The sequence below is a fragment of the Balaenoptera acutorostrata genome, chromosome 10, assembly GCF_949987535.1.
Source record: "Balaenoptera acutorostrata chromosome 10, mBalAcu1.1, whole genome shotgun sequence".
Lineage (NCBI taxonomy): Eukaryota > Metazoa > Chordata > Mammalia > Artiodactyla > Balaenopteridae > Balaenoptera > Balaenoptera acutorostrata.
This window is the reverse complement of record NC_080073.1, coordinates 65,032,189-65,050,368: the sequence shown is the minus strand read 5'-3', so window position 1 is coordinate 65,050,368 and position 18,180 is coordinate 65,032,189. Positions and strand designations below refer to the sequence as shown.

The 18,180-nt window shown below is 36.1% G+C and overlaps 1 protein-coding gene across 2 annotated transcripts in view; it reads left to right on the top strand.

Moving 5' to 3' along the window:
• Window positions 1–11,317, top strand: part of TINAG (tubulointerstitial nephritis antigen) — an 86,589-nt gene extending 75,272 nt beyond the window's left edge. For both annotated transcript variants that reach the window (XM_028167686.2, XM_007186946.2), the window contains exon 11: window positions 10,868–11,317. In XM_028167686.2, the coding sequence (XP_028023487.1) occupies window positions 10,868–11,002 (135 nt within the window). In that variant the 3' untranslated portion in view covers window positions 11,003–11,317. The remainder of the gene's footprint in view (window positions 1–10,867) is intronic.
• The last annotated feature ends 6,863 nt before the right edge of the window (window positions 11,318–18,180 follow it).

Here is an 18,180-nt window from a genome sequence, read left to right as displayed (position 1 = left end):
AGGTACTCTCATAAATCCTTTCCAAACACGGTAACTTCAAGATCATTAGGAAAAAACAATTTCTGATTTCTAGACTCTCTTCTACAGGGTTCACATGATTAGCTTAGGCAGAATAATCTCCCTTTTAATTAACTCGCAGTCAGTTGATTGGGAATTTGAATCACATCTTCAAAATCTGTTCAACTTTGTGAGATAATGTAACCTAATCACAGAAGTGATATCCCATTATATTCTCAGGTCCTTCCCACACTCAAATGGAGAGGATTATATGGGGAAACTACACAAGGGAGGAGGAATTTCAGGTTCATTTTAGAATTCTGCTGACCACAGAAGTCATTTATGACCTAAAACCTCAGCAAATTAGGAATAGAACCTACTTTCCTTCACCTTATAAACTTTATCCACAAAAACCCTAGAGCTAACATCATAATTAATGGTAAAATACTGAACGCTTTTCCCTCATCACTGAAAAATAAAACATTCATTGTCAACATTTTTATTAACATTTTACTGAAGGTACCACCTAGTGCAGTAAAACAAACAAACAAACAAAAAATAAAGGGGAGTGTGGAAAGAAATATAACTGATGTTATTTGCAGATGACATGATTATGAATATGGAAAATCAAAACATATATATAGAAATAAACTATTAAAAACAGTAAGCATATTTAACAAGCTTTCTTCATATTAGATCAATATAAAAAACAAATTATAGTTCTATATAGTAACAAGAAGCAATGGGAAATTAAAAATAAACATGACCTAAAATGATGTAACTAGACTGGTCCCTCCCATCAGGAAACTTACACAAGCCTCTTAGATAGCCTCATCCACCAGAGGGCAGACAGCAGATGCAAGAAGAACTACAATCCTGCAGACTGTGGAACAAAAACCACATTCACATAAAGAGGTAAAGGCAGAGGGCTATGTACCAGATGAAGGAACAAGATAAAACCCCAGAAAACAACTAAATGAAATGGAGATAGGAAATCTTCCAGAAAAAGAATTCAGAATAATGATAGTGAAGATGATCCAGGACCTTGGAAAAAGAATGGAGAAAAAGATTGAGAAGATGTAAGAAATGTTTAACAAAAATCTAGAAGAGTTAAAGAACAAACAAACAGAGATGAACAATACAATAAGTGAAATGAAAAATACACTAGAAGGAATCAATAGCAGAATATCTGAGGCAGAAGAACGGATAAGTGACCTGGAAGACAGAATGGTGGAATTCACTGCTGTGGAACAGAATAAAGAAAAAAGAATGAAAAGAAATGAAGACAGCCTAAGAGAACTCTGGAACAACACTAAACGCAACAACATTCACATTATAGGGGTCCCAAAGGAGAAGAGAGAGAGAAAGGACCAGAGAAAATATTTGAAGAGATTATAGTCAAAAACTTCCCCTAACATGGGAAAGGAAATAGCCACCCAAGTCCAGGAAGTGCAAAGAGTCCCATAAGGATAAACCCAAGGAGAAACACGCCGAGACACATAGTAATCAAACTGGCAAAAATTAAAGGCAAAGAAAAATTATTGAAATCATCAAGGGAAAAACAATAAATAACATACAAGGGAAATCCCATAAGGTTAACATCTGATTTCTCAGCAGAAACTCTACAAGCCAGAAGGGAGTGGCATGACATACTTAAAGTGATGAAAGGGAAGAACCTACAACCAAGATTACTCTGCCCAACAAGGATCTCATTCAGATTCGATGGAGAAATCAAAAGCTTTACAGACAAGAAAAAGCTAAGAGGATTCAGCACCACCAACCCAGCTCTACAACAAATGCTAAAGGAACTTCTTTCTCTAAGTGGGAAACACAGGAGAAGAAAAGGACCTACAAAAACGAACTCCACAAAATTAAGAAAATGGTAATAGGAACATACATATCAATAATTACCTTAAATGTGAATGTATTAAATGCTCCAACCAAAAGACACAGGCTTGCTGAATGGATACAAAAACAAGACCCATATATATGCTGTCTACAAGACACCCACTTCAGACCTAGGGACACATACAAGCTGAAAGTGAGGGGATGGAAAAAAATATTCCATGCAAATGGAAATCAAAAGAAAGCTGGAGTAGCAACACACAGATCAGATAAAATAGAGTTTAAAATAAAGAATGGTACAAGAGACAAGAAAGGACACTATGTAATGATCAAGGGATCAATCCAAGAAGAAGATATAACAATTATAAATATATATGCACTCAACATAGGAACACCTCAATACATAAGGCAACTGCTAACAGCTCTAAAAGAGGAATTCGACAGTAACACAATAATAGTGGGGGACTTTAACACCTCACTTACATCAATGGACAGATCATCCAAACAGAAAAGTAATAAGGAAACACAAGCTTTAAATGACACAATAGACCAGATAGATTTAATTGATATTTATAGGACATTCCAACCAAAAACAGCAGATTACACTTTCTTCTCAAGTGCGCACAGAGCATTCTCCAGGATAGATCACATCTTGCGGCACAAGTCAAGCCTCAATAAACTGAAGAAAATTGAAACATTATCAAGCATCTTTTATGACAACAATGCTATGAGATTAGAAATCAATTACAGGGAAAAAAAACGTAAAAAACACAAACACATGGAGGCTAAACAATACGTTACTAAATAGCCAAGAGATCAATGAAGAAATCAAAGAGGAAATCAAAAAATACCTAGAGGCAAATGACAATGAAAACACGACAATCCAAAACCTATGGGATGCAGCAAAAGCAGTTCTAAGAGGGAAGCTTATAGCTATACAAGCCTACCTCATGAAACAAGAAAAATCTCAAATAAAAAATCTAACGTTACACCTAAAGGAACTAGAGAAAGAAGAACAAACAGAACCCAAAGTTAGCAGAAGGAAAGAAATCCTAAAGATCAGATCAGAAATAAATGAAAAAGAAATGAAGGAAACTATAGCAAAGATCAATACAACTAAAAGCTCTTTCTTTGAGAAGATAAACAAAATTGATAAATCATTAGCCAGACTCATCAAGAAAAACAGGGAAAGGACTCAAATCAATAAAATTAGAAATGAAAAAGGAGAAGTTACAACAGACACCACAGAAATACAAAGCATCCTAAGAGACTACTACAAGAAACTCTATGCCAATAAAATGGACAACCTGAAAGAAATGGACAAATTCTTGGAAAGGTATAACCTTCCAAGACTGAACCAGGAAGAAATAGAAAATATGAACAGACCAATCACAAGTAATGAAATTGAAACTGTGATTAAAAATCTTCCAACAAACAAAAGTCTAGGACCAGATGGCTTCATAGGTGAATTCTATCAAACATTTAGAGAAGAGCTAACACCTGTCCTTCTCAAACTCTTCCAAAAAATTGTAAAAGAAGGAAAACCCCCAAACTCCTTCTATTAGGCCACCATCACCCTGATACCAAAACCAGACAAAGATACTACAAAAAAGAAAATTACAGACCAATGTCACTGATGAATATAGATGCAAAAATCCTCAACAAAATACTAGCAAACAGACTCCAACAACACATTAAAAGGATCATACACCATGATCAAGTTACATTTATACCAGAGATGTAAGGAATCTTCAATATATGCAAATCAATCAATGTGATACACCATATTAACAAATTGAAGAATAAAAACCATATGATCATCTTAATAGATGCAGAAAAAGCTTTGGACAAAATTCAACACCCATTTATAATAAAAACTCTGCAGAAAGTGGGTATAGAGGGAAACTACTTCAACATAATAAAGGCCATATATGACAAACACACAGCAAACATCATTCTCAATGGTGAAAAACTGGAAGCATTTCCTCTAAGATCAGGAACAAGACAAGAATGTCCAGTCTCACCTCTATTATTTAACATAGTTTTGGAAGTCCTAGCCACAGCAATCAGAGAAGAAAAAGAAATAAAAGGAATACAGATTGGAAAAGAAGAAGTAAAACTGTCACTGTTTGCAGATGACATGACACTATACATAGAGGATCCTAAAGATACCACCAGAAAACTACTAGAGCTAATTAATGAATTTGGTAAAGTTGCAGGATACAAAATTTATGCACAGAAATCTCTTGCATTCCTATACACTAATGATGAAAAATCTGAAAGAGAAATTAAGGAAACACTCCCATTTACCATTGCAACAAAAAGAAGAAAATACCTAGGAATAAACCTACCTAGGGAGACAAAAGAGCTATATGCAGAAAAGTATAAGACACTGATGAAAGAAATTAAAGATGATACAAACAGATGGAAAGATATACCATATTCTTTGGTTGGATGAATCAATATTGTGAAAATTACTACAAAGCAATCTACAGATTCAATGCAATCCCTATCAAATTACCAGTGGCATTTTTTACAGAACTAGAACAACAAATCTTAAAAGTTGTATGGAGACACAAAAGACCACAAAGAGCCAAAGCAGTCTTGAGGGAAAAAACGGAGCTGGAGGAATCAGACTCCCTGACTTCAGACTAGATTGCAGAGCTACAGTAATCAAGACAATATGGTACTGGCACAAAAACAGAACTATAGATCAGTGGAACAGGATAGAAAATCCAGAGATAAACCCACGCACCTATGGTCAACTAATCTATGACAAAGGAGGCAAGAATATACAATGGAGAAAAGACAGTCTCTTCAATAAGTGGTGCTGGGAAAAATGGAGAGCTACATGTGAAAGAATGAAATTAGAACACTCCCTAACACCATACACAAAAATGAACTCAAAATGGATTAGAGACCTAAATGTAAGACTGGACACTATAAAACTCTTAGCAGAAACCATAGGAAGAACACTCTTTGACATAAACCTCAGCAAGATCTTTTTTGATCCACCTCCTAGAGTAATGGAAATAAAAACAAAAAATAAACAAATGGGACCTAATGAAACTTCAAAGATTTTGCACAGCAAAGGAAACCATAAACAAGATGAAAAGACAACCCTCAGAATGGGAGAAAATATTTGCAAACGAATCAATGGACAAAGGATTAATCTCCAAAATATATAAACAGCACTTGCAGCTCAATATTAAAAAAACAAACAACCCAATCCAAAAATGGGCAGAAGACCTAAGTAGATATTTCTCCAAAGAAGACATTTAAATAGCCAAGAAGCACCTGAAAAGCTGCTCAACATCACTAATTATTAGAGAAATGCAAATCAAAATTATAGTGAGGAATCACCTCATACCAGTTAGAAAGGGCATCATCAGAAAATCTACAAACAACAAATGCTGGAGAGGGTGTGGAGAAAAGGGAACCCTCTTGCACTGTTGGTGGGAATGTAACTCGATACAGCTACTATGGAGAACAGTATGGAGGCTCCTTAAAAAACTAAAAATAGAATTACCATATGACCCAGCACCCAGAGAAAACCATAGTTCAAAAAGACACATGCACCCCAATGTTCATGGCAGCACTGTTTACAATAGCCAAGTCATGGAAGCAACCTAAATGCTCATCGACAGATGAATGGATAAAGAAAAGTGGTACATATATACAATGGAATATTACTCAGCCTTAAAAAAGAACGAAATTGGGTCATTTGTAGAGACGTGGATGCATCTAGAGACTGTCATACAGAGTGAAGTAAGTCACAAATTGAAAAACAAATATCATATATTAACACAAATATGTGGAACGTAGAAAATGCTACAGATGAACTGGTTTGCAGAGCAGAAATTGAGACACAGAAGCAGAGAACAATGTATGGACACCAAGGGGGGAAAGAGGTGGGGGGTGGGGGTGGGGGTGTGATGAATTGGGAGACTGGGATTGACATGTATACACTGATGTGTGTAAAATGGATGACTAATAATAAATAAATAAATAAATAAACATTTTAAAAACTCATAGTTTTAGAAGGGACAAGGAAGAATCAGAGTGAAGTGCTAAAAAGAAAATTTGTTTAATACAACCCTTACTGGTGAAAGTATTTTATAATTCATTTTGGATCCTAAAATAGCAGATTTGATTGCCAGTACCTAAAAATTAGGATATATTTTAGACTCTTATATTTGTGTGAAATTCTTTGGATGGGATATGTCATTTTACTAAGGGTCATAATTACTGTAATTCATAATGAACTTACTGCCTTTTCTTACATGTATTGTATCTAGTTCATAATTATTTCTACTTATATCTATAGTGGTGAGAGAAACATCTTGCTGTCTTTACTTACAGAAATTAAAATTCCAGGAGAGAGAAATGTTACTCTGCAGGAAATTTCTGATCTGAAGGTAGACCTGACATTACCAAAATAAGTCCGATTATATTACTGTAGTATCTGTAGTGTTAAATTTTGTGTAAGAATTGGGGCTTTTTGTGTTCTAATTCTGAGGATTCACAATATTGATGACTATTATAAAGGTCTCAGTTATTATAGCTGAATATACCATCTTTCCTTCCTTTACATTTGGACATTTCTATTAAACAGATGATTGTCCTTCTCATATTATCCTCTATGTCTCTCAACCTCTCTTTCATATTACCTCTCTCTCTTGCCTTCTGGGACTTTGCTTAGCTCTTTCAGTTCCCAGATTTTTTTTTTTTTTTTTTTTCTTTTGGCTGCACTGTGCGGCACATGGGATCTTAGTTGCCCAACCAGTGATCGAACCTGTGCCCCCTGCAGTGGAAGTGTGGAGTGTTAACCACTGGACTGCCAGGGAAGTCCCTCAACAATATATTTTTTATTTTTGAAAAACTGAGAACAAATTACAGAACTATTTCTGAAAGGAAAGTGAATTGCTGTCTCTATTAAATGAAGGTGCTGGGAGGAGATAAGCTGAACAGAGTCTCTAGGTCATGGTCTGGCTTTTTAAAGACCTATATGAACCCTTACTGGGATATTTAGTAGGCAACATCAAAAATGAACCCTAGGGAATACAGAGGTGTATCAGTTTGCTAGGGCTGCTGTAGCACAGTACCAAAACTTGGATGGCTTAGACAAAATATAAGAAATATCTAGTTAGGGGCATAAGCTGCAATTGTCCTCTGTCCAGTTTCTGCTATACCACACTCCTGCTACATCTATAAGGAAAACTTTAGCAAGTTTCCAGGGAAAACATAGCCTTACTTTGAAGTATTAGAATTTTCTATGTATGATAGTCTTTCCAGTTTTATAAACATTTTGAAGAGAAAATAATTATTTTTGGTCTATATTTGTTTCTTGGTTTTTTGAAAATACAAGTGACTTAGGTTTAATGACTAATTTCAGCTTAAAGCCTTCTATTAATGTAACTGTTGTGAAGAAAATAATCTTTGTGCCCAATTAAAGTCCTAATACAAAAAAAAAAAAATGATGTAACTATTTAAAAACCTAGGGAAGTACTTCCCTGGTGCTGCAGTGCTTGAGAATCCACCTGTCAATGCAGGGGACACGGGTTCGAGCCCTGGTCTGGGAAGATTCACATGCCGCGGAGCAACTAAGCCCATGCACCACAACTACTGAGCCTGCACTCTAGAGCCCACGAGCCACAACTACTGGAGCCCGCGTGCTTAGAGCCCGTGCTCCGCAACAAGAGAAGCCACCGCAATGAGAAGCCCATGCACCACAACGAAGAGTAGCCCCCACACGACACAACTAGAGAAAAGCCCGTGCACAGCAACGAAGACCCAATACAGCCAAAAATAAATAAATAAATAAATAAAAACCTAGGGAGTATGTCAATGAAAAATGTGCAAGACTTTTAGTGTTATGAGAAATTAAAGAAGACCTAGCTAAAAGGAGAATTATACAATATTGATGACCTGGAAGTCTCTAGATTAACTTTCCCAAATTGATCTATTAATTTAGTAACATCCTAATCTATGTCCCAGAAGAGATATTTGTTTTTTTTTGGAGGGGGAGAGAGGATTATACTGAAAAGATGATTCTAAACTTTAAATGGAAGTGCAAAAGACCTAGAGTACCCAAGATAGCCACAGTAAAGAAGAACAAAGTTGGAGGATGTATACTACCAGGTTTCAAGACTATATAAATCTACAGTAATTAAGACAGCATTTTATTGCCAGCAAATTTGATTTAGCAGCACATTAAAAGAACCATTCACCATGATCACATGTGATTTATACCTGGTATGCAAGGATGGTTCAACACACACAAACCAATCAATGTGAAACATCACATTAATAGAATGAAAGAAAAAATTATATAGTAATCTTAATAGATTCAGTAAAAACATTTGACAAAATTCTACATTTGTTAATGATAAAAACTCTTAACAAGTATAGAAGGAATGTACCTCACAGATAACATTATACTTAATGGTGAAAAGTTGAAAGCTTTTCCTCTAAGATGAGAAACAAGACAATGGTGCCCATTCTCACCACTCCTATTCAACATAGTACTGGAAGTCCTTTCCAGAGCCATCTGGCAAGAAAAAGAAATAAAAACCATCAGAATTGGAAAGGAAGAAGTAAAACTGTCTCTATTTGCAGTTTATATAGGTATACCGTGTTTCATTGCACTTTACAAATATTGGTTTTTTTGTTTTGTTTTGTTGTAGAAATTGAAGATTTGTGGCACTAGACGATATTGAGCAGTCTATTGGCACCATTTTTCCAACAGCATTTGCTCACTTTGTGTCTCTGTGTCACATTTTGGTAATTCTTGCAATATTTTAAATCTTCTACCAGCAAAAATATTTCAACTTGCTAAATAATCAGATGATGGTTAGCATTTTTTAGCAATAAAGTATTCTTAATTAAAGTATGCACATTTTTTTTAGATGTAATGCTATTGTACACTTAAAAGACTACAGTATAGTGTAAACATAACTTTTATATGCACTGGGAAACCAAAAAATTTATGTGACTCACTTTATTGCGATATTCATTTTATTGCAGTAGTCTGGAACTGAACCTGCAAAATCTCCAAGGTATACCTGTTTGGAAAATCCTAAAGACTTCACCCAAAAGTTGTTAGATCAAATCAATTAATTCAGTAAAATTACAGGATAACAAAACTATCACACAAAAATCAGTAGCCTTTTTAGACACTAACAACAGATTATCTGAAAAAGAAATAAAGAAAACAAACAATCCCATGTACAATAGCATCGAAAAAAAAAAAGAAAAAACTTTGGAATAAACTTAACCAAGGAGGTGAAAGATCTCTACTCTGAAAACTATAAGACGTTGATGAAAGATATCAAAAATGTCATAAATAAATGGAAAGGTATCCTGTGTTCATGAAGGGGAAGAATTAATATTGTTAAAATTTCAACACTACCAAAAACATCTATAAACTTCAATGCAATTCCTATCAAGATTCCAATGGCATTTTTTACAGAAATTGAAAAAAAAATCCTAAAATTTATATGGAAACAAAAAAGACCCTAAGTAGCCAAAGCAGTCCTTTGAAAGAAAAACAAAGCAAGGAGTATCACATTTCCTGATTCCAAGTTATACTATAAATTTATAGTGATCAAAACAGTATGATACTGGCATAAAAACAGACAAATAGATTAATGCAACAGAACTGAGAGTCCAGAAATAAAGGTGGAAGGGAAAATTGCTTTTAATCAGAAAGTCAGAAATGTGGGGAAAAGGCGGACTTGTGTCCCCCAAAAACCAACTCCAAAGATTCTGCTTGGCCATGAAAGTTTTAAAGGGAAAAGGGGAAGTAATCTCAGTTAATCATTGGGATAGGAGGTCAGAGTCCTTGCCATCTCCTACTGCCTGCAGGCTTGTCCACTTCTTGTGATCTTTCTTTAGTTGCTGTCTTGTTCACACAGTTTGTTCTGGAGATCACTGAAGGGGAAGCTAGGGAAGAGATCTGGTCATCTGTTAATTATTTATTCTTCTTTGATCTATGGGAAGAACCAACAGATTAGGCAAGGTAATGTGTGATCAAAAGATTTGAAAACTGTGCTTGGGTCAGAGATGAGCAGAACATGGTGGGGGACTGTTTAAGTTTAGTTAAAATATAGCTTTGCTAGAGTGACAAGAAAAGGGGTTTCCTGCTGAAGGCGGTTTCCTGCAAAGACCTGTTTACATCCCTGTGGGGTTTTTTTCCTACCCTTTTAAATTCATCCATCTCAGTTCATACAGAATAATGTAATCAAAATATAAATTTGTCCACCTGCATTCCTGCTGGAAGGAACTCAACAACTTGTCATCATTTTCACCATTATTTTCTCAGTATGGATTTCCTCTCCTCCCCTTCTAGCCTCATAAACTACCAACCTGCTTCTGTTTTATGATCTAATGATAACAGTTTTGTTGCTTCATTTCTCTGCTTCATGCTGCTTCATGCTTTGATATTTATGTTTTTACTGTTTACCTGAATCTCCCTTCCTCCATTTTTTTAATCTGGTTAATTTACTCCTAGGCTTTAATATGCATCACATGTGGTATTTCTTCATGACAACTTCCCTGAACCATTCAGATAAGTGAGATGCCCCTCCATGTGCATATTTCTACCTTAGTACTTGCCTTACGTTGGCCATCCTTCATTAGACCATAAGCTCCCTGAACACAGGATATTTTTTATCATGGTTCCTCCCGTGCTTAGCACAGGACCAGTCACATAATAGACACTCTGTAACTGTAGCATGTGTCATCTTCTGATGTGGCATTTCAAACTCTCATGCATATGTTACTATTGTACTCTGGGGGAATTCATCAATTTTGGTTATCATGAACATGAGTATATTTGCATATTAATGTAATTAATGAATAATATAATTGTTTTGTTCTTCTTTTCAAAATGTGTAAGTTCTTAATAATCACAATCTATAATAAGTCAAAAGCATATAAAGCTACATAGGAGTCCCCTGTAACTTTACAGTTTGGATTAAAAAATATCCAAGTATTATTCAGTTTTGTTTTTTTTTTTCTGCAGATTGCTGCCAATTCCTGGGGAAAGTCCTGGGGAGAGAATGGCTATTTCAGGATTCTTCGAGGAGTAAATGAGTCTGACATTGAAAAGCTGATTATCGCAGCTTGGGGCCAACTGACAAGTTCAGATGAACCATAACAAAGCATTAAATTTCCATAAGACCAGGCATTCAAGTCACCCTTTAAATTGAAATTAAGCAACGTGATGTTCTCTGTGACAGTGGAATCTCTGCCTCTTCACCTTGTTGGTATAAGGTGCTTGTTTTCTTGTTTCACCCCAGGTTCTAAGCTCCTGCTTCCTTTATATTACCGAGTTGTAAAAACACTAACAGAGGATGGAGAGTGACTTCAAATACCTTTCGAGTTCACTGGTAGTCTTTATTTCCCTCTCCTGACAATGTTCTTTTTGACTTTGATCATTAAACAGTGTGATGGCACTTGTTTTAAACATTCACATCATTTGTTTGTAGACATGATTTGGTTTCTCTCTCTTTGACCAATGAGAATTTCTGACAAATAGCACCAAAAACACCAATTTACCATTGTTATGATTTTTTTCAACTCAATAATGCTTTCTTAATTCAGACCTTGCTTATGTTTTGCCAGAAAGAGATGGAAATAGATTGTTTCCCTCAATAAGCTCACATTTTGGTTCTTTTCATTTGTCTAAACTGAACTCGCAATCTGAACTCAAAAGGTGAGTCACTCTCACAGGAAAGAACTACTCTTCACCCTACTGTGTAATGGCTTGTGAGGTGGGGAAGATGATAAGTAACAAAAAGACTTAGGGGCTGATGCTGACGATGCAAGTACCATCCTGATATACACACATACTCCTATTTTTGGAAACCAGTGCCCTTTGTGTAAAGTCTATTAAAATGAGCTGCAAAACTGTATCTGGAAAGATCACACATTTATCTCCCCCAAACAGCAACTGGATGCCATTACTCAGAAAGAATAAACACACTTTTATCACAACCATTTCACAGTTTGCTGCTTGAGATGCTGAAAAGTAAGCTAAATTGGCACTAATTTGCAACTAATTTTAATTTTAGTTATCTATAGTCAGAGAAACAAAAATATCATCATCATCCTGGTTGGGAAAGGATGCAATCTTTTAATAATTCACTGGCATCTCAAATGGTAATCTAATAAATGAAGAAGCAAAGCTGATGTTAATGAGCATGGTGGATTATAATGACAATGGTGAGATATCCGTAGCCTTCATTTCTGGGCCCTCTATTATCAGGATTTCCAGGGTAGGGATTTTTTTAATGGGGTTGTGCCCAAAGGTACCCTGGTTAGATAAGCCAGATGTGCTGAAATTGTGAGAAAATGGAGCATAGCATGGTGAAGTGTTTCCTTAATGATTGTTTTCTCCAGTAATCACTGCAGCTTTATCAGAAGAAGCATCTATTCCCTTAGTTCTCCCCTAGAAATTATACATGAGTCTAATTCACCTTGCTGTGGTTGGCTGATGTGCCCCCAGAGGACTGAGACATAATTTGGGTTTGTCTGTTTGGATTCCCTGAGACAAGGTTTTGAGTGCAAATACTAGTTGGTTTCGGCAGTGAAGGGGACCCTGAGAAGGGAGTAGGGCAGTGATTCAGGGCAGCAAAGGCAGACAATGAAGGGCACATTACCAAGCAAAGCATCAGGCAACTAGTTCTTATGTACTAGGGACTCTCCATATCATCCCTCAGATAAAGCCACCAAAGAAGGATGTTTATTGGTTGAGGGCTGCTCCTGGGGCCATGAATTTCCTGGCTGTTCTTACCTGACACAAGGGTGTAAGAAACAGGTTCCAGTGTCAAGAAAAAATTCATAGACAAAGAAAAGCAGGTTCCAGTAGCTGGATGAGAGGCTGATGGCCACTGAAATGGCACAGGTGAGGCGATGTGGGCAGGGCACCAGCAGTGTCTCTGCTACAGGTATTAAGACACTTTTGAAACATTCTTCAGATGCTGAAGACTGAAGAAGTAATAAATGACAATACATAAAAATGCCAGATGGCTAACATTGCTTTTAAAAATACTTAATGGGATTAAGTTGATTCAGTATGTAAATGGACGAACATTGTTGGAATTAATTTTCACACTGTGGCGTGTGGGTCTAGATTGTAGGCCCAGATTCTACTGTTTTAAAATTTTCTACCTTTGCAGCCACTATGGAAAACAGTATGGAGGTTACTTAAAAACTAAAAATAGAGCTATCATATTATCCAGCAATCATATCCTGGGCATATATCTGGAGAAAACTCTTAATTTGAAAAGATAAATGCATCCCAATGTTCATAGCGGCACTATTCACAATAGCCAAGACATGGAAGCAAACTAAATGTCCACTAACAGAGGAATGGATAAAGAAGATCCAGTGTGTGTGTGTATGTATGTATATATATATATATATATATATATATATACACACACACACACACACACACACAAAATGGAATATTACTCAGCCCGAATAAAAGAAATAATGCCATTTTCAGCAACATGGCTGGACCTAGAGATTATCATACTAAGTGAAGTAAATCAGACAGAGAAAGACAAATATCATATGTTATCACTTATATGTGGAATCTAAAAAATGATACAAATAAACTTATTTAAAAAACAGAAACAGACTCACAGACATAGAAAACAAACTTATGGTTACCAAAGGGCAAAGGAGAGGAGGGATAAATTGGGAGTTTGGGCTTAACTGATACACACTACCATATATAAAATAGATAAACAACAAGGACTACTGTATAGTACAGGACCTACTCTATAGCATATGTATTCATTATCTTCTAATAAACTATAATAATCAGATTTTTCTCATTTTTACAACTTTAAAGAGCATGTTTGGTTCTATTTATTATCTAAAGGCCCTGAGTTGACCTTCAAATAATAGTGATTGGCATCTTCCTTTGCCCACACTGGGGACTGAGTGGCTATTTGTAGAATGGATTTGACAGATGACTAGACGGTATCCTCCTACACTGTGGCTTCTCTTGGCCTGCAGGTGTGCCCTACTCACCTCGGCCTGAACTGAGCAATGGGAAGGACCACATATTTGGTCCATATGTCTTTAGCATTCCAGTCTTTGCTTGCATATATGAAGTCTTATTATTTTGTGTTTAGAGCACAGGAGGGAAGCACTGTCCTTGTGATCACGTAACTCAGCCAAGACAATGTGTCTCAGATTGAGTGATACTGTGAGCACACAGACCTGGTTTTCTTCCTGTTCAATCCAAAGTATGTGCCATTTATGTGCTCTTCATGGGTTCTAGTTGAAACTGATTACTACGTCTCGTGTTTCCTGGAAAAAAGGGGAAATAGTCCCAATGTAGCACATTGAACAATGCTTCTTTCTTCAGGTGTCATTAGGAAACATACATAAGAAAGAAGTAGGAAAGATCTTGAAGACAGGGCTCAGACCCTCTCCTGCTTCACCATGTTTAAGTCCCATCTCATTGTATCCTAAACAATAAAAAGCCTTCTTCAGGTTTTTAAAATGCATGCTTAAAAATTCTCTTTAAACCCATAAAATGGAATTGTTTGTTAGTTGATATTCAACCAGAAAAAATGGGAACGTCTCTAAGTATTTGCAACAGGAGGACTATAGTGAAAGGACTTGGTTACATAGGTGATGGAGGAGCAGAGAAAGCAATAAAGGATGCTGAGTCAGTCCAGGGATGAGCAAAAGTAGGACGCTGCCATAAGCCCTAGACTGACAGGACAGAGTGAAGAAGTGGGTTACTGGGATCTGGGGACTGGCATTTTCCTGGTGGTAGCTGGGAGCATGACTGGCCTGTCTGGTGGAAGCTGGAGTTATGAAAAGACACGGTGTGGCCAAATTTGCCACCTGAAGCAGAGAGGAAGGGAAAGAAACACTGAGGCTTCTCCCTTGCTCAAGTTTTCCGAACTCTCACCAGTGCCCCTCATTGGCTGATCCTGCAGAAAGACAACTGATACAGGAGGTGATGAAATTAAGCTGTCAAGGTCAGCTTCCACCCTTTACCAGATAAAGAGGAGAATAGGATGAGGACAAGGAATAAATAATAGGATGAACAGAAAATACATTTTTGGTTCATTCCATATAGATATTGGAAATTAAGATTGAATAAAGGAATAATTTCTCAATGATCGATTAGCTCATGCACTCAATACCTTGTTTAATATATATGTCTTATGTACTATAATGCTTGCTATTATATGTCCTTTTTATTGGTTAAACTCTTTTGACTTATAGGGAATGTATTATAATCTATGTAGGGAAAGATTTTTTTCCCCACTTCTTCACAGTAATTTATAGGGACTTTGTATGTTGTTTCACCATGATTGCTTATCAAAAGGATTATGATCTAGGACATTTATTTTTCTTTGGGTGGAGGTCGATTCCATATTCAAAAGGAAAAAAAAGGAAAAAGAGAGTGGGTATCATCTCATAAACTACATTTTATGAAATGTTTCAAGATAGAGAAGCATCACTCCATCAGGTGCTATTGTATCAGAAAGGAAAGTCCTAAAGGACACACAGACATTCCCTCCCCAGAGTGGCCAATGAAGGAGGGAGAATCAGTCTAGCACTGTCAGGAATGGGGTGATTGAATGAAGGGGAAAACCTTCTCCACCTTCAGTTGTGAACACTATCATACATCATTTTGTAAGATATCTAAAGGAAATGTTTAAAAAGTCATTGATGTGTAAACCCAATAAAGTGGGATTTCTCCTGAGAACTAGCAGTAAGAGCCTCATTAGTTAGAAGTAGAGCGGCTGGAAATAACTTTTCCCTCCATCATCTGTTCCCTGGTCCCCTGTCTGTAACCTCCACCCCCTATAAAACAAGCTAAGTCTGTGTTTCTTCTGAGATTATAAGGAGAAAAAGTGTCAGTTATACAGAATTTAAGATATATCTTGTGTTACATCCACCATTTTAAAGACCCCCAGGTCACAGTTAGGCCCCTGGGAAGTCCTAGAGTAGTAGTAACACCTGGCAAAGCCCAGGCTGGCTCAGTCTTCACTCACCTGGCCACATACTCATTGTGGGGATCAGCATGTACAGTTGTACACAATGTATAGCTGTATACAATGTACACTTGTATATAATGGTTCATTTTATACAACATACACAACATTGTATACAACTGTACATGTTGTATACAGTGGTTCCATGTGTGTCCACAGAACCTTTTCTCCTAAAAATCCTCGTTAAATAACACATTATCCATTCAATATTTATTACAGTCGTCCCTCAGTATCCATGGGGGATTGGTTCCAGGGGACCCCACCGATAACCAAATCCGCAGATACTCAGGTCCCTTTTACTTATAAAATAGCATAGTTCAATGATGAGAGTTGGCGCTCCTTATCCATGGGTTTCACATCTGCAGATTCAACTATATGTATTATCTCACAAACGACTGTTTTATGAAATAGTGTGTATAGTCATTTAGTATTTTTTATATATACATATATTAAATATTATATAATTATATAAATTATATGATATATATATATATATATATATATATATATATATATATATATATATATATAAAAAACACAAAGTGACTCAAGAAGAAATAAATAGTAAGACAGAGGAAGCATTAATCATGAAATAAATAGGTTTGCTGGGGCTTCCCTGGTGGCGCAGTGGTTGAGAATCTGCCTGCTAATGCAGGGGACACGGGTTCGAGCCCTGGCCTGGGAAGATCCCACATGCCGCGGAGCGGCTGGGCCCGTGAGCCACAACTGCTGAGCCTGCGCGTCTGGAGCCTGTGCTCCGCAACGAGAGAGGCCGCGACGGTGAGAGGCCCGCGCATCGCGATGAAGAGTGGCCCCCGCTTGCCACAACTGGAGAAAGCCCTCGCACAGAAACGAAGACCCAACACAGCCAAAATCAATCAATCAATCAATCAATCAAAAAAAACATACGCATCTGATTCAAGATCCTCATTAAAAAAAAAAAAAAAAAAAAAAAAAAAAAAATAGGTTTGCTAAATTTTGCTACATGAAATTTAGAACATTGCTCACCAAAAGACACAATTGACACAATAAGGAAAATGAACAGATGAGGTAAATGAGGAGAAGATATATGCAGCGTATGTAAGCAATAAAAAATATATATATTTGCCCATTTCATGTTTTCATATTATTAGAAGATATTGGTTTATATTATTCATATTATTACTAACATTCTTTTAATTTTTCTGGATCTGCATTTATTTCTCACTTTTTCTCCCTAATATTATTTATCCTTTAATTTATGCATTCTCTTTTTTTCTTTCTTGAACAAATTTATCAGAGATTTGTCTATTTCCTTTTCCTTTTCAAAGAAACAGATTTGGTTTTTTTGGTACTCTCTTCTGTGACTTTATTTTCTGTATAGTTAATGCTCTCATCTTTGTTATCTTCTTTCTAATTTCTTTGTATTTATTCTGGAAATTTTTTCTAACTTCTTAAAGTAAACCCTTAACTCATTAATTTTCAGCTTTTCTGGTGTTCTAATTTAAGTATTTCTGTACTGTGCTCTCTAAATGATGCCTCTCAATATAATCACGATTCCCTTTAGCTCTTTATAATTGTAATTACTTAAATGTTAAAAAAAAAAACACCACACATTTTCTAATTAGTTAAACCTGGAGAAAAGTTGCATCAATTGTATGAATAGTTATATTTTACTTCTCATGTACTCTCTTAGATCATCTCTATTCAGTATGTTTACAAATACAATGTAGAAATTTAATAGCATAATATATCAACTATGTGATTTGGTAACTAGTTGCACTGATGTACTTTGCATTTTAAGAAACATGTTTTAGTGTTTAGGTCTCTAATACACGTTTGACACTGGAAAATTCACAACAGGCTAGTTCAAAGATGTATTTACTTATGAAAGCCATGTTTCCAGGGAGAGCCACTCTCTGTGGCCAGGTCGTTAAGTGTTAGTTTTTTCATTTCAAGTTAGTTTTTTCATTTTAAGTGATAACATTCTCTTTTTAAAAACTGCTAGCCATAGATCTCTCCTTTCTTAGCCCACCAGTTTCCTACAGAGACAAAGAAAATAAAGTAGCAGAAAAGTCAAGCAAGCTGTAAATGACTTTGACATTTAAAAATCTGTTTCTGATTTTGTAGTATGTTGTATTTCTCTTTACAGTATTTAGTGTTTGGCATGTTAAATTCACAGGTATGTTCCCAGTAAAGAGATATTTGTGCAAAGGAAGAAAGCTTTATTCTTATTGTTGCAATTACCATTGATAATTGCCACTTGCAATCTCTTTAGCATTTAACCAACTCTGTCTAATTTACACTTTTGATTCATGAA